At 46.3% G+C, this 16,749-nt stretch overlaps 1 protein-coding gene across 3 annotated transcripts in view; it reads left to right on the top strand.

The window, feature by feature from the left end:
- Window positions 1-16,749, top strand: part of Cep57l1 (centrosomal protein 57 like 1) — a 57,318-nt gene that overhangs the window by 38,733 nt on the left and 1,836 nt on the right. For all 3 annotated transcript variants that reach the window (XM_059272489.1, XM_059272490.1, XM_059272492.1), the window contains 6 exons: window positions 7,807-7,923; window positions 9,223-9,300; window positions 10,020-10,106; window positions 13,300-13,377; window positions 13,886-14,079; window positions 15,840-15,984. In XM_059272489.1, the coding sequence (XP_059128472.1) occupies window positions 7,807-7,923; window positions 9,223-9,300; window positions 10,020-10,106; window positions 13,300-13,377; window positions 13,886-14,079; window positions 15,840-15,984 (699 nt within the window). The remainder of the gene's footprint in view (window positions 1-7,806; window positions 7,924-9,222; window positions 9,301-10,019; window positions 10,107-13,299; window positions 13,378-13,885; window positions 14,080-15,839; window positions 15,985-16,749) is intronic.

Raw genomic sequence — 16,749 nt, forward strand, 5'->3', positions numbered from 1 at the left:
CTTGGAGCTCCTATAAAATCACAAAGAATTCCAGCATGCAGTGATACAGAGTGGACATTTCCATTACAAAGAAGAGTGGGGCCATACAAGAAAAGATCAACCAGAACAAGACTGAGAGTCAGCAGGGCCAGCATCAACCTTGTGCTGTATGTGTGGTGACTGGTGACAGCCTCTGAGGAGTCATGTGCTCCAGCTCTCCTGCCTGCAGCACACAGCCTCTCTGAGGAGTCATGTGCTCCAGCTCTCCTGCCTGCAGCACACAGCCTCTGAGGAGTCATGTCCTCCAGCTCTCCTGCCTGCAGCACACAGCCTCTCTGAGGAGTCATATCCTCCAGCTCTCCTGCCTGCAGCACACAGCCTCTCTGAGGAGTCATGTGCTCCAGCTCTCCTGCCTGCAGCACACAGCCTCTCTGAGGAGTCATATCCTCCAGCTCTCCTGCCTGCAGCACACAGCCTCTCTGAGGAGTCATATCCTCCAGCTCTCCTGCCTGCAGCACACAGCCTCTCTAAGGAGTCATATCCTCCAGCTCTCCTGCCTGCAGCACACAGCCTCTCCCTTGGGCCAGGTCTACTATACGCTTGTGACTTTCCTGCGATGTCCCATGATGTTGACATCTCCAACATCCTGGGGTCTCACTGCAGTTTAGGCTTCACCTTGACTGCTTCATGCAGTAGCCTCTCTGGGCCCCTTTGCAGGAACTTGGAACCTGTCACACGTTGCCTAGTTTCAGTGGTCGTTAAGGCATCTTGGTGCAGACTTTGATGACCTCTCACTCTTCCATCTTTCATTTATGCAAACCCAAGACCATGTGGATGACACTGCCAAGTTCTTCTGCCAGCCCAAGATGTGGTTGGAGCTCTTGGACCCCAGTGTGGTCTCTGTGTGCCTACAGAGTTGTTTGCAAACAGTGAGCCCTTCTTCTAATGGCGTTCCCAGTTCAGACCCTCGGCTTTCAAATGAATTTGCATTTTCACAAGCTGGAACCTTCCATGGCCTAGGTCTTACCCCCATAGCACCCTTCCTGTTGTCCCGAGGACAGGACCCGGCTTCTCTTTAATGGAACTGTTATCTCTAACACTTAGCATGGCTGTCCATCCCACCTCGGCCGCAACACGGCATTTGCTCAGCGCTCTCTTCTTGACTGCACTGCCCATTTTCATGTTTGTCCGGTCCACTGTTTGCTCTCTCAGTGCAGTAGGCAATAACTATGCCACAGGCTGAATACAATCTTCTCTTGAGGCCGGGCGGTGGTGGCGCACGCCTTTAATCCCAGCACTCGGGAGGCAGAGGCAGGTGGATCTCTGTGAGTTCTAGGCCAGCCTGGTCTACAGAGCGAGATCCAGGAAAGCCAGGGCTACACAGAGAAACCATGTCTCGAAAAACCAAAAACCAAAACCAAAACCAAAAGCTTCCCTTGAAATTTCCTCTACCAAACAAATTACTATATTACTTTTTAAAATGTGTGTGTGTGTGTGTGTGTGTGTGTGTGTGTGTGTGTGTGTGTCCTTCCATGCAAGCACATATGCACACATGTGTGGGTGCCCAAGTAGGCCAGAAAAGGGCTTGGATCTTCTGGAACTTGAGTTACAGAGAGTTATAAGGCACCAGATGTGGGTACTGGGAACCAAACCCAAGTCCTCTACATGAGTAGCAAATGTTCGTAACTGACAAGCCGTCCTGAGCCCTGTCCTCTACTTTTGAATTCAGCCTCACTTGAGATCCCAGGATGTGGGCGGAAGGAGTGCCCTTTTGTCACTAGACTGCAGTGTAGACGGCCTCTAGCTCACTTCTATCATCAAGTCTGGTTCCTCTTGGGAATTTCATGAACTGGGACACCACTGTGGATTTGTCAGTTTTCTCCTCTAGCCTCCCCAGAACGGCCCCTGGGCTCTGCTTATCGAGTTCTAGCACTTCTCTAAGTCACAGCTCTGAGCTCTTTCACATTCTTCCCGTAAACTAGTTCGGATCACCTAAGAACCATGAAGTCAAGTTTATCACTTGGACAGCCCCACACTTCAGTACCATTTCCTGTTGTTGTTACAGACACCTGACAGAGGCAGCCTTGAGTCACAGTCAGACCATCATGGGAAGATAAGAAACATGAACTATTCCATCAAATACCACGACACTCGTGTGGAAGAGTCAAGTATTATCTTTTCCACTTTGTAAAACTTTTATATGAATGTTTTAACTAACACACACACACACACACACACACACACACACACACACACACACACCCTGTAGAACCTCTGTTTACACAAGGCCCTGCTGTGTTCTAGGATTAAAGTTGCTGACCTTTTCCCCCTTCATTTCCTGTGCACGAATTCTTTTTAGACTAGCCAACTGCAAAAGGCTGTGAAGTTGGACCCTAGCCAATGGGGAAAGGCCACAGTCACCTCCTGAATTAGAATAAAAACCCAGGGTACTTCTTGTGCCCGTGAACAGCACACCTCTTTTCAAGACTGCAGTTCTGCCTTGTCCGGACACATCAGTTCCCATGGTGGTCTCTTTCTACCCAAGCTTATTCCTCACCGTGGCAGGAATGGGAGCCTGCTGGTCACTTTGCATCCACAGTCAGGAGGCTCTGCTTGAGTTCTCCTTTATTCAGTTTGGGATCCCAGCCCAAGGGATAGTTGGTGCCCCTCCATTCAGACTGGGCCTTCCTCTTTTCTACACCTTTCTGTAAACACCAGCAGAGGCACACCCAAAGGTGTGTTTCCATGGTGATCCCAAATCCTGTCAAGCTGACAGTGAAGAGTAGCTGTTAGCTCTTATCCCACCTCCGCTGCCTGAGGGAGTCTTAGAGTTGGTAGATGCTCCTGTCCCAGGGTTCTTAAAGGTGTGGTCGTGCTTGCTGGTCCTTTGTTGAAGTCTGAGAGTAAAGTCCCTCCGTCTTCCTCCCTTCCTGATGTCCTCACTCTGCCTGAGCTAGGACTGCGTGCTGTGACTGTGATGCTCTCTGCTGTGTTTTTAATTTAGCGAATGGAGTCTCTCATTTCTAACATTTCGGCTGGGTTTCCTCCTCCCCCAAATGGCGGTTTCTTCCCTGAGTTGCTCATGTTTCTCACTTTGTCTCCCACATCCTGAACTGAGTTCCTGTCTTTGCTGTTCTTGCTTCTGTGTTCTTTAATGTCGCTGTGTGTTCTCTCTTGTTAGCAAGTAGACTTTGACTCCTCCATTCAACCCCTCATTTGTTTAGAGTTGTTAATTGAGGGGGTCTGATCTTTGGGGGTGTTGTACTCCCCTTTTCGTGCTTCACGTGTTTACATATCTGTTGGTATGGCATTCTTCTGGTTTTATTTGGGGGTCTTTGTGAGCAGCCTTCTCTTTCTGATGTAATTCCCAGTCACTCTAAGAGAGGAGAAACCAACAACACCAGACCAAACAAGAAAAAAACACACCTCGGGTTGATTAAAGCTATGACGCTTTAATCTCCTGCGGCGCTAATGACACAGGATAGAAAATGATACAGAGTAGGCTATGAAGTTAACATTTGTTTAGTTAAAATTAAAAATAGATGAGTAGGGAGCATGCAGAGCCCTGAAATCTTTGGGGTGTCCAGGCTCCGTGCTTTCTGACGCCACAGTTTATGCTCCACATGAACTGCCCTCCGGGAGACACACAGCTCCGCCGGGTAGGTACTCTGCTGGTCCTGAGCGACAAGGGGTCTGGTGTCGCTGACCTCAGGCTCAGGGCTGCCCGTTGTCCACAGTTATCTTCAGGTAATGGAGCCTGCTCCCATCCTCAGGAGGAGGTGGAGCTCCGTCCACCACCCCTTCCCTGTCAGAGCCTAGCTTTCTACAGCCGGAACCTCTTAACATCTGGTGTGACCCCCTCTCCCGCCACAACTGTCTCCTCCCAGGGGCTGCAGCATGTAGTCCCGGCTACTCCCTGCCTTGTGGTCATTGCTTGTTTTTCAGGTCCCCAGAAAGCTCAGTCTTGAAACATTAGACCGGCTCCCTTGCACACAGCCCTCTGAAATGGGGAATGACGGACAGGGCTTCCTTGAACGTTGGTCTGTCACACAAGAGGAGTCACCATCTGATAGATTTCCCAGATGGATTGGTAGCTTCCCAGAGCTGCTTCACTACGCGGCCTGCCTGCCCTACCTTTGGAGAGACATCAGTGTCCCTCCCCTGCTCGGGAGCCACACTAAAGCCGTGTGCTGCCCATTCCTGTTGGCTCCCTTGCCCTTCCTCCCCTGTCCTGTCACCTCCTCTGTGACTTGTGGTGGGCTCCGCATCTCTCTCTCTTTGGAATAGTCTGTTCTCTGTGGTCTGGCTCTTCCTGGAGTCACTTGGAGGCAGCTGCCAATCTACCTCACCCCGAGGCATCCCTTAATTCTCTTAATTATTATATTTCTGTAGTTACAGTTATCAAGTCCCTACCACACATTTTTTGCCTTTATCCAACAGAGTTTGGGAATTTTTATTTTCATTTCATTCATTTAAAAATATTCTCAAATCTTACTAGTGATTTCTTTGTGTGCACACATGCTTGTGTGTGTGGTACAAGGAATTGAACTGTGGACATTGTACCTCCCAGGCAAGTGCTCCACTGTTGAGTTACTTCCTCAACCCGTTCCTCGTTTATTTTTACTTGTATATTTATTTGTGTTGAGACAAGGTCTCAGTCTGGTGCCAGGGTCAGTTTGAACTCACAGTCGTCCGCCCTTAGCCTCCCAAGGGACTGGTGTTTCTGGCATGAACCAGTACCCCCAGCTCTGGTGATTTCTTCTTAAACATTTTATCTCCTCTTCCTCCAGACAGCTGTATTCTGACTGCCACAGTCTGCCATGAATTAGTAATAAACACTTCACGTGAAAGACCCTTCCTACAGTGTGCCTCCAGTTACCTGCATTTGTACTACAGCTTCCATTTACTTTACATATTATAAACCAACCCGTGACTCGTTATTAGCGCTCTTACATTTCTTATTGTCCTTTAAATAAAATCTATATTTATTTACATTTTAATTCCAGTGCTTTTCATTTTTCTGCATAGATTGAGTTTCCTTCAATCTGAAGATAAAAATTAATGCCAAATATTCTTCTAGCATTTCTGTACCTGGAGAAGCCTTTATTTCAGACATATTTGTGCGAGGTGTTTTTGCTAGATACAGAATTCTAGTTTGTGGCTTTTATATTTTGTTTGTCTGTTTTGTGTGTGTGTGTGTGTGTGTGTGTGTGTGTGTGTGTGTGTGTGTGTATTTAGGTGTGGAAGTGTATGGTGTTGGAGCACACATGTGATGGCACACTTTTTAGATGTCCATTTTCTGTGTGTGTGTGTGTGTGTGTGTGTGTGTGTTTAGGTGTGGAAGTGTGTGGTGTTGGAGCACACATGTGATGGCACACTTTTTAGATGTCCATTTTCTGTGTGTGTGTGTGTGTGTGTGTGTGTGTGTTTAGGTGTGGAAGTGTGTGGTGTTGGAGCACACATGTGATGGCACACTTTTTAGATGTCCATTTTCTGTGTGTGTGTGTGTGTGTGTGTGTGTGTGTGTGTGTGTTTAGGTGTGGAAGTGTGTGGTGTTGGAGCACACATGTGATGGCACACTTTTCAGATGTCCATTTTCTCCTCCTTTTGTTTTGAGGCAGGGTCCTGCCTCTCTGTCTCTGCAGCCGAGCTGCATATTCCGTGCTAACTGGCCTGTGAGCTTGCACACAGTTCAGCTTCTGCTGACAGATGCACGCCACCCTACTGGGCCTCGATTGTGGGTTCCAGGGATTGAACTCGGGCATCGGGCTTGAACAGCAAGTGCCTGTACCCTCTGAGCCGTCTGTCTTGCCCTGTGTGTTTGTTTATTGTTATTGTTTGAGGGAGCTATTATTTTTGTTTGCTGCCTTGTTTTGAGATAGTCTCTAAAGGGCAGGCCCTTGACCTTGCTCTATTGCCTAGGTTGGCTACTGGTTCACGATGATCCTCCTGCCTCAACAGCTTGAGTACTATGATTACAGACGTGTACAATAATGCCCAGCTTTACATTTTCAGCACAAAAAGATTTTGTCTCAGTTGTCTTCAGCTTTCATGGTATCTAATGGCCAGTCTTATCTTCTTCCCTCTGTGTGTGATGTGTCTGCTTCTCAGGATGCTGGTAAGACTTTCTCTTTATTTTTAATTTTCAACAGTTTCATAGTTGATGCACTGTTTACCGCTCTAGGGTTGGTGGGACCTAGGGGGATGGAGACGATAAGGAAGCCACTAAAGTCGCATACAATAGCCAACTCTGTTCAGAGCCTCAGACAGTTTATACTCTGGGGGTTAAGAAAGGTCACCTGAGTAGAGTTCTCATGCGTTCAGGCTGTATACAATCACAGTGACAAGCTGTATGTGGCAAAACCGTGTTTTTCCATAGAGACATATCAAGAACAGTGTAGACATTTAAGTGAATAACAACAGCAAGCAATAATGAGTGATCTGCGTAGACTCACTCCTATCTGCTACACCTGGGAGGAATACAAAAGCACATTCCAAGAACAACTAAGGTCCCAAGACTGTTGCCTTGTTTTCCTGAGGTGTTCTCACAAGCACTCAGAAATCTCCTCGGACGATTCCATCTCTGGACCGTGTTCTGACAATGCCCCTCTGTCTGGTTTCCTGTGTGTTGATTCTACTTTTTTATTTCTGGTGTTTTGGGGTGTTTTTTTTAATGTGTCAACATTTTAAATTACATTTGGAATATTTTTAGCCTGTATTTCTCCAGTAGGCATTCATCTTACTCCCCTCTCTTCTCTAAGATGGCACTGTTGGGCCATAGGTCGCCAAGACTGCTTTTAGTGGTTGCTCTTCATTTTGTTCTCATTAGTAGACTTTCCCTTTTAGAGCCGTTTTTATGTTCTTCTTTGCCCCTCAACAGTTGACCCTTATTACAATGTAGTAATAAACAGTCCTGTAAAACAGCCTGTGCATGTGTGTGGGGACTCGGTGTGCATGTGTGTGGGGACTCCCTGTGCATGTGTGTGGGAACTCCCTGTGCATGTGTGTGGGAACTCCCTGTACATGTGTGTGGGAACTCCCTGTGCATGTGTGTGGGAACTCCCTGTGCATGTGTGTGGGAACTCCCTGTGCATGTGTGTGGGAACTCCCTGTGCATGTGTGTGGGAACTCCCTGTGCATGTGTGTGGGAACTCCCTGTGCATGTGTGTGGGAACTCCCTGTGCATGTGTGTGGGAACTCCCTGTGCATGTGTGTGGGAACTCCCTGTGCATGTGTGTGGGAACTCCCTGTGCATGTGTGTGGGAACTCCCTGTGCATGTGTGTGGGAACTCCCTGTGCATGTGTGTGGGGACTCGGTGTGCATGTGTGTGGGGACTCCCTGTGCATGTGTGTGTGGGAGCTCCATGTGCATGTGTGTGTGGGAACTCCATGTGCATGTGTGTGGGAACTCCATGTGCATGTGTGTGGGAACTCCGTGTGCATGTGTGTGGGTTACTCCCTGCTGTGCTTTATCCCAGCTGCTCCTGTGGTAGAGGCTGGAGCTGGGAGTGGGCTTGTCACCGGAGTCACACCTCAGCTCTTCGGTGTAGGTTCTGTGTGATGCTCTCCCTAGTACCACTGTTGTATAAGGACGCAAAGAGGTTTATTCTCTCAGTGCTAATCCAGCGACATTTCGTCACATATTACACTTGCTCCTTAGAAGGGTTTGATTTTCTTGTTTTCTGCTTGTAAGCACCTGACGTGTAGACCTGTCTATACATGTTTCTAGCAGCTGATTATGTTAGGCTTTGATTTCTCAGAAACCATGTTACTCTTGATCTGTTGGCACCACTTGCCAAATGTAGATGGCTTTTTCATCTTTTCCAGGCCCAGCTTCAAAGGGAAAAAGAAGAAGACCAGCTGAAGCTGCACGCTAAGCTTGCCAAGCTCGATGTCTTAGAGCAGGAGTGTTTCACACTGACAACCGCCCAGCAGACTGCTGAGGTGAGCTCTGCTTCTCTGAGGTGATGGCGCCAGCGGGAAGCAGAGCTGCCGTGGTATGGGAATGAGCAGTCGGGATTTAGAGCACTTCATGTACAGTTCTCAGAAATCCGGGTGACTCCTGCCCGTGGAGAAAGTGTGTTCTGTCGTGGCCTGAGTGAGCTTGTCTGCTGACAGCAAAGTCCAACTCTAAGATGGCAGAGCATCTCCATCTGTCAGGTGTCTGACCTAAAGTATTAGCTAGGTAGTCTCTATTGCCTGTCCTACACCCCGCCCCCGACCCCCGCCCCAGTCCTTCTGGCTTCCCAGAACTGCTCTGGAACCTCTTGTCCTCTTTGTAGGCCCTGCTCAGGGCTCCAGGACTCAGGAGCTCTCCCTTGACACTCTGTCATGGTTCCTGTTCCGAACCGCACAACATAAGATGTAGTATGTGTGTGAGGGATGCAGTGCATGATGGTCCTTTTCAAACTGTTCTCACTGCTTTGCTACTTTGCTTGTGTATCACTCTTTTAGCATCTTTTAAGTTTATTATTGTGTATGTGAATGATGGGGTGGGGGTGCATGGATGCCATGGCATATGTGTGGAGGCCGGAGGACAGCTTTGTGGAATTGGATCTCTCCTTCCGCTTCTACATGGTTCCAGGGATCAAACTCAAGTGACCAGACTTGTGTGACAGGTACTTTACCTGCTGGGCTGTCTTGCTAGCCCTTGTGCTTATCACAACCCTTGTTTGGCAGAGCATAGCATCAGCTCTTCAGGAACCAGGGACAAGCCTTCCATTCTCAGGCGTCTTCCTGCCCTGCTCCCATCACATGAATGTGACCACACTGTCCCCCATTGCATGCACGTGGCCGACATTGCTACTGTTTGTTTTTGAGTGAACGTTTAGACCCACAGCCGTAATAGCTTTAAAAGCTGTAACATTCTCGGGAGCTTCACCATGGGTCTGGTGGTAGCTGTAGTAAAGCTGTGGGTTTGTTCTCCATGGGTCTGGTGGTGGATGAAGCTGTGGGTTTGTTCTCCGTGGGTATGGTGGTGGCCATGAATGAAGCTGTGGTTTGTTCTCCGTGGATCTGGTGGTGGCTGCGGATGAAGCTGTGGGTTTAGTTGCTTTCACTTGCTCTCAAGTAATAGCAAGGAAGGAAGCGGAGCTAGAAAGCCAAGAGGAAGCTTGGCATCTTTTGCCATTCCTTCTTCTTACTTTCTACTCTAACTTGCTACCTTTTAAAAGTCGAGACCCTTAGGACCATCTTGGAAAGGACACTTGGCTCTGGTTTTCATACGTGTTTGTTCTCTTGCAGGATAAGATAAAGTATCTAGAGGAAAAACTAAAGGAAGAGGAACATCAGCGCAAGCTATTTCAAGACAAAGCGTGTGAGGTCAATAGCATCCTTTAGTCTATCCAGTGACTGCACGTCTTTACATACTTCATTCTCATGACCGAAACCCTAGTCCACACTCGGTTCGGGTGTTCCGGATTGTTACTACTGTCTGGTTCGCTGTGCTAACAAAATTCTCACTTAGCCAGTGCATCCATATACTCGGATACATTGTCAAAACCCTGCACATACATAATATTCTCTGTTGAGATAACTGACTCCTAGCATACAGCAGCTTCAGCTTGAGATACACACATGCACATACCCCACACATGCATATACACCACACATGCACATACACCACACATGCACATACACCACACATGCACATACACCACACATGCACATACACCTCTCTCTCTCTTTCTCTCTCTCTCTCTCTCTCTCTCTCTCTCTCTCTTTAATTTATTCTATTATAAACAGAAAATAATTATAATTACCAAACCAATGTATTATGGGATATTCTTTCTCAAAAGATTTTTGGGTTTGGGGCATTATTTTTATTGTTTTTTTTTAACACGGAGTCTCACAATGCCCCAGGCTGGCTCTGAGCTCCTAGGCTCAAGCAACCCTGCTTCAGCTCCATCCAAGTAACAGCAGCTAAGCAGTGCTTGGCTTCAGAGAGTGTTTTATACTCAAAAGCTGAGATCTCAACTTTCATTACATATAAAGAAGCTTGTTACAGATTGGTCTTATGAATTATTTCTTTAATTTTACAGCTGCAAACTGGACTGGAAATCAGCAAAATTTTAATGTCTACAGTTTCACATTCACAGCACTGTAAGGAAAAGAAGAAGCCACCCAAGGTATGCATAGACAGCTTCCGCAGATGTTACTTCCTAACTTTATGGTATACATTTATTCTCCCTTTAATCTTGTCTGCTTCTTTCCAGAAAGGTTTAGAAGATATTTATGATAAAAGACTTTTCTGTTACTGTGAAGAGACACATGACCAAGGCAACTCTTATAAAATAAAGCATTTAATTAGGGCTTGCTTGCAGTTTCAGAGGTTCAGTCCATTACCATCATGGTGGGAAGTAGCGAGCAGCTGAGAGCTTTCCATCCTGACCCACAGGCACCAGGCAGAGAGAGAGAGAGAGAGAGAGAGAGAGAGAGAGAGAGAGAGAGACTGGACCTGATGTGGCTCTGTGTCCAAAAAAACAAACAAACAAACAAAAAAACCCTAAATGCTGCTTTATATAAATACATATACAGTAAAAACAAAGATTGAAGTTTTATTTAATGTTTGAGACAGGGTTACCCACCAGTAGGTGGGTTGGCTTCAGACTTGCCATGTACCCTGGGCTGACCCTGACTTCAGTCCTCCTTCCTGCGCCTCCTGAGTGGATGGGATGCCATGTACACCTGGCTAGCTGGCTGCATTTTGTTATACATTTATTTATTCAGTGTGTGCGCACGCATGTGTGGGTGTGGGTGTGCATGCACTCGTGTGCACCACACAAGGTGCCATGGCATGCAAATGGAGGTCGGAGGACAACTTGCAGGGCTTGTTCCACCGTGTGGGTTCCAGGGGTTGAACTCAGGTCGTCGGAGCTTTGAGAAGGGGCCTTACACATCCAGCCATTTCCCTGGCCCTTAATAATTTTTATAACTATGTTCAGAGTTGAGGAGATGGCTCAGGGGTGGTTGTTTGCTGAGCAGGCATGAGGGATGCAGTCCGTCTCCTACTTAAATACTTGGTGGGCATGGCAGCCCCCTGGTAATTAGGTCCTTGAAAAGTAGAAACAAGGAAACTGCCATCAAGCTGGCTAGAGAAATTAGCCATATCAGTGAGCTCTGAGTTTGATTATAGGGCCTTGCCTTCGAGAAATTAGGTAGAAAGGCAATCTAGGATGATTCTCATCATCGACCTTGGGCCTCCACATGTATGCACATACATGTACACACACACTCCTCACATATGTGCCCACAAACATACAAACATATAGACCACAACACAAAAAATAGAAAAACAAAAAATAATGTTATAGCTATAATAATGAAAACCACTTATTTTGCTTATTTCCTTAATCTGTTTTTAATGTCTTATTTGAGTAATGGGATTTGAACTGGAAATCCAAATGGAGAAACACTATAAATAATTTGCAAATGGAACAATGGCTTTTATTAAATGTTTGTTTAGTGCCACCTTTTATCTGATAAGATAGAATTTTAACTTTACATATTTATTGTAGAAACTATGAGATGATAAAAGGAATATAAGAAAATATACCTCCTGAAAGAGAAGAGGGTAATTAACAGCAAAATCACTTAGTAAAGCACTGATTCCACTGGCAAGCTCATGGGGTGTGAAAATACCCATGTTTCCCTTTAAAAGGAGCTCTGGCATGGCTGGAGATAGGGTCAGAGTTCAGGAGTGCCCATGTATCTCTGATACTGTGTCTCCATGTCCCAGTGAATATTCAGCTCACATGTTTTGTTATACTTAGACCAGTGTCTCTAAGAGACAGAGACAGATAAACCCAGCATGATGGCACGTGCTTAGAGTCCCAGGGCTGGGGCTGAGGCAGGAAGTTCAGGAGTTCAAGAACAAGCAGGGATGTGTTGAGTCTTCTAGCACTGTGTAGACAGAAGAACACATGGGGAGTGATGCAGAGCCACCACCCTGCAGTCAGCCTGTGAATCCTAAAGGGAACACACTGGGGAGAGGAGAGATGTATTGTAATATAGTCCCGCTGGGGACAGAGATGCACAGCCATACTCTCAGCGTGCGGGAGCCTGAGGCAGGAAGATCTGGGGTTCAAGGCCATCCTGGGCTAATAAGACACTGTCTCAAAAAAAAAAAAAAAAAGCTAACTTTTAAAGCCAGGTGTAGTGATGTGCATTTACTGTTCCTGTTCTCAGAAGGCTGAGAGCAGGGCCCTGTGTTAGCACCAACCTGAAGTAAGTAGTAAGTTACTGGCTGGGCTGGCAAACAGTGAGACTCCTGTCTAAAACTGGGTGGTGGTGTTGAATTTGAACTTTCACTCTAAGTGGTTGGCACCCATTGAAGGGTTTTAGGAACAGTGGAGGCAGAGGTGGAATTCTAATGGTAACTGAGAGCCTGAGAGTTACATAGATCTATTATGTGTGTGGATTCATGCAGCCATTACAGTAATCAAGATACCCAACGTTTCTCCCTCCCCGCTCTGTCGCCAGCCTGAGGCCCCTCCCCCAGCCCCAGCCAGGGTGCTCTGTTTGCCTTCTCTGCGGTTTTCTTATTTCAAGAATCCTGTATAGTCAGGCACTGTGGCACATGTCTGCAATCTAAGTTCTGAGGAGGCTGAGGCAGTGGGATTGCCATGATTTGAGACCAGCCTGCAGTAGATATTGAGACTGTATCCCAGGGAGAGGAAAAGTCAAATAGAGTTATACAGTTTGAGCTTTGGGGGTTGCCTTTGTCCCTGGAGTTCCTTCTGGGTTGTTACAGATTCACTTTTCCTTCCACACTAATCAGTGTCAAGGATCTCCTACAGTTCCATCCGTCCCTGCGGCGGCTTCTTCTCAGCCGTCACAAGTAAAGCTGTTGTGTGTGTGTGTTGATGGTGCTTTTGTGTGAATGTCAGTTTTTATTTTTCTAGGATAATTCCTCAAGAGCGCAGTTGCTAGGCCATGTGATAAGTACATGTTTCACTTTATAAGAAACTGCCAACTTGTCACCAAAGTGGTTTTACCAATATGCAAGTGATGTAGTTTCTCTGCATTCTTGACAATATTTGATTGATGTCATCGCTGTTTTTTTTTTTTTTTATTTTGCCATTTTAATGGACATGTGGTGATGTTTCCTTTTTGGTTTTCGTATTTTATATTAGCCTGAGTTTCCTTAATCGCAAGGTTGTTGACCTCCTCTTCATGTGTCTTCACCAGTCGAATGTTTATTCAGGTCTGCTCCTACATTCAAATTGCACTTACACTTGCTGTTGTGTTTTGAGAGTTTTTCATATCATAAATATACATTAAAATAGCACTTTGCTTCCTTTTTCCCTTGCCAACCTTTAGAAAACTAAGTGTTTAAAACGAGAACCACCTCAGCAGATGGACCCCAGGTTTAGAGCTCTGTTTTTGGAGAAGGAAAAGGTAAGAGGGTAAAAATAAAGATCATGGTTTAGCAGACTTTGCTGCAAATGCTGTTTATTCACCACCCAGTAGCTTTCTATTCTTGACCAAAAGCATCCTGGGGAGGAAAGGCTTATTTCAGTTTACAGTCCTCCGTGAAGGGAAGTTGGGACAGGAACCTGGAGACAGGAACTGAAGCAGAGACCATGGAGGGATGATTCCTACTGCCTTGCTCTCCATGGCTTGCTCAGTTTACCACCTGCCCAAGGGTGGCACTGCCCCCAGTGAACTGTCCCCCCTCTCCCCCCCACCCCCATCAATCATTAATAAAGAAAATGCCAGTGGGCCAGGGGATGGCAACATTTCTCAGCTGGGGTTCCCTCTTCTCAGATGGCCTGAGTTTGCGTCGGGGTGACAGCAATCTAACCAGCGCGTAGACTGACAAGCACTAGTCTGTTCATAGCGCTTTCTTCTCCCAGCTGTCCGTTGTGGGCTGTTCCTCTAATGCAGGCTTGTAACCCTTCTGCAGATGACGCATCCCCACGGGCTGCATTACCTTCAGAAACCTGTTCTAGTCCCTGAGCCGCAGTCTCTGTACAAGGCTCTCAGAACAAGTTCCCAGGCCAAAGCTCGACCTCTGAGCTCAGGAGAGCCCATTTTCATCTGTGACGATTTGTCTGAGCTTTTGATGGCAATGCAAGAGGAACTGGACCAGATGATTGTGTAAGTGCTTATTCTTTTTAAAATAACCGTACGTATTTAGATACATGTCTTCTTGTCACTTTTAGGAACACTGTCACCTATAAAGTCATTTCATGAAGATTTACTCTCACTGGTTTAGAAAACGCTGTGTGGGAGTAGGTATGTGCACTCACAGACCTCAGGAGAGGAGCTGGGCTCCCTGCAGCTGGAGGGACCCAGGGCTGTACCCGACTCCAGTCCTCTGCAAGAGCAGGAGAGGAGCTGGGCCCCCTGCAGCTGGAGGGACCAAGGGCTGTACCCGACTGCAGTCCTCTGTAAGAGCAGGAGAGGAGCTGGGCCCCCTGCAGCCGGAGGGACCCAGGGCTGTACCCGACTGCAGTCCTCTGTAAGAGCAGGAGAGGAGCTGGGCCCCCTGCAGCTGGAGGGACCCAGGGCTGTACCCGACTGCAGTCCTCTGTAAGAGCAGGAGAGGAGCTGGGCCCCCTGCAGCCGGAGGGACCCAGGGCTGTACCTGACTGCAGTCCTCTGTAAGAGCAGGAGAGGAGCTGGGCCCCCTGCAGCCGGAGGGACCCAGGGCTGTACCCAACTCCAGTCCTCTGCAAGAGCAGGACACACTCTCCACCCGTAGCAATCTCTCTAGCTCCCACCTATACACTCTTAAGGCCTCTCTGACCATGTGGACTTACTTTGTTTTGATCTACAAACACTGATACTACTTTTCATTGTATCTACTCTCATATTTAACTTTTTAACTATGTCTAATTACTACTTTCTTGTATTCCAGAGATTTAGACTGATAGATAAATACTATGAATCAAATGTATCGAGTCTGAAGACTTTAGGTTAGAACTCAGAAGAGCTTTTAGAAGGAGAATACACTTTTCTTTTAAAATCTTTTAATTATGTGGGTTATTTCATTAGGCAAGTAAGACTATCATTCCTTTTAGATCCTGCCTGGTCTGCATTATAAATTTGGAAGCATCCCCAGTAAGGAAGATCTGCACAAGAGTCATTGTGTTATATCCCATGCTTAAATACATTTCAACATACACATCAGAACTCGTGACTTAGGTGGCAGACCGGCTGAGCTCATGAACTGCCGCTGCACACGTGACTATTCTCTTGACAGTATCTCCAGTCCCAGACATGGAACCGAGGAGGACCGCGTGTTGCCCCGGCCAAGCCCTGTAGAACTGTTCGTTCTTTTTAGCTGAGAACACCAAGAATTTAGATTATTTTTTAGATTGTTGAACAGCTAGATACTGAGATAGTTCTAAATGATTATGGTTATCATGATTTAGTTATATATCCTAATGCCAGTGACTATTTTTGAAGATTAATACTTTACTCTTAACTAAAACTCATAGTTGAGCAAAAAATTAGATGTGACCAACAGATGATCTATAACAGTATTTGATGTTTGCTCTGGTTTATTGGGTTTTGTTTTTAGTTTTTCGAGACAGGGTTTCTCTGTGTCGTTTTTGGAGTCTGTCCCAGAACTCATTCTGTAGACCAGGCTGGCCTCAAACTTATAGAGATCCTCCTGCCTCTGCCTCCTGAGTGCTGGGATTAAAGGCGTGTGCCACCACCTGGCTTGTATTTGCTCTGTTTTTAATCAGCAGAAATAATCCATGTGTCATGTCAGACAATACTACTTTTGTGGTTTTGTTTACTTATTTGTTTGTATTGCTGAGTATTGAACAGAGGACCTGATGTGTGGAGAAGCATTCTCTGACTGAGTTACATCCCCAGCCCTGCCTGAGGTTTGCTCTTCTCTGTAGGGAACACAAAGAACTACGGAAACAGATGCTGCAAGCTGGAAGCCGTTCAGTCTCTGATGATGCAGAGCATGTGCTGGAGCAATTAGTCAGGAAGATGGAAAGCAAAGGAGACCAGATCTCTAAACTCAAGAAGCATCAAGACAGTGTAAGGACACTTTTCTTTAACAAGGAAACAAACACACACTACTCTTCTAGAACTGCTGGTCTTCAGGACACAAAAACAATTGCCATACAATGTGGGAAAGAAAAAAAGAGCTACTAGAAATCTATATATATTCGGAATTTTCTTTGGGCCGCCAACCAGCTCCCAAATAAAGACATGGAGACTTAATATTAATTATGAATGCTTGGCCTTAGCTTAGGCTTTTCCCACTAGCTCTTTTAACTTAATTTAACCTGTTTCCATTCATCTACAGTTTGCCTTGGGGCTTTTTACCTTTCTTTCATTCTGTATGTCCTGCTTCCCTGCTTCTTCCATGTCTGTCTGTCTGGCCACTGACGTCTCCCTGGTGTTTCTTTTTCTTTCTTTCAGAACCTAAATTCCTCCTCCTACTTACTTTCCCTGCCCAGAAGTCCCACCTATACCTCCTCCCTCGCTACTGGCCATTCACCTTTTTATTAGACCAGTCAGGTGCCTTAGGCAGGCAAGGTAAAACAGCAACACATCTTTACATAGTTAAACAAGTACAACACATCTTTACAAACAAATGTTCTGCAACATAAACTAGTGCAACACATTTTTGCATAGTTAAACAAATATTCTGCAATGTATTTGTGGATTCAGTGTCACATTGGAAGTCTGTGGGTATGGTGTACTAAAAGGTACACAGGAGTCACTTGGTCCTCTTACAGAGAGCCATCACTGCATGTAATGACTTGGGCCTCCTTTTCAGTTCTTCCAGACAAGAGT

The sequence above is a fragment of the Peromyscus eremicus genome, chromosome 8b (genome assembly GCF_949786415.1).
Source record: "Peromyscus eremicus chromosome 8b, PerEre_H2_v1, whole genome shotgun sequence".
Taxonomy (NCBI): domain Eukaryota; kingdom Metazoa; phylum Chordata; class Mammalia; order Rodentia; family Cricetidae; genus Peromyscus; species Peromyscus eremicus.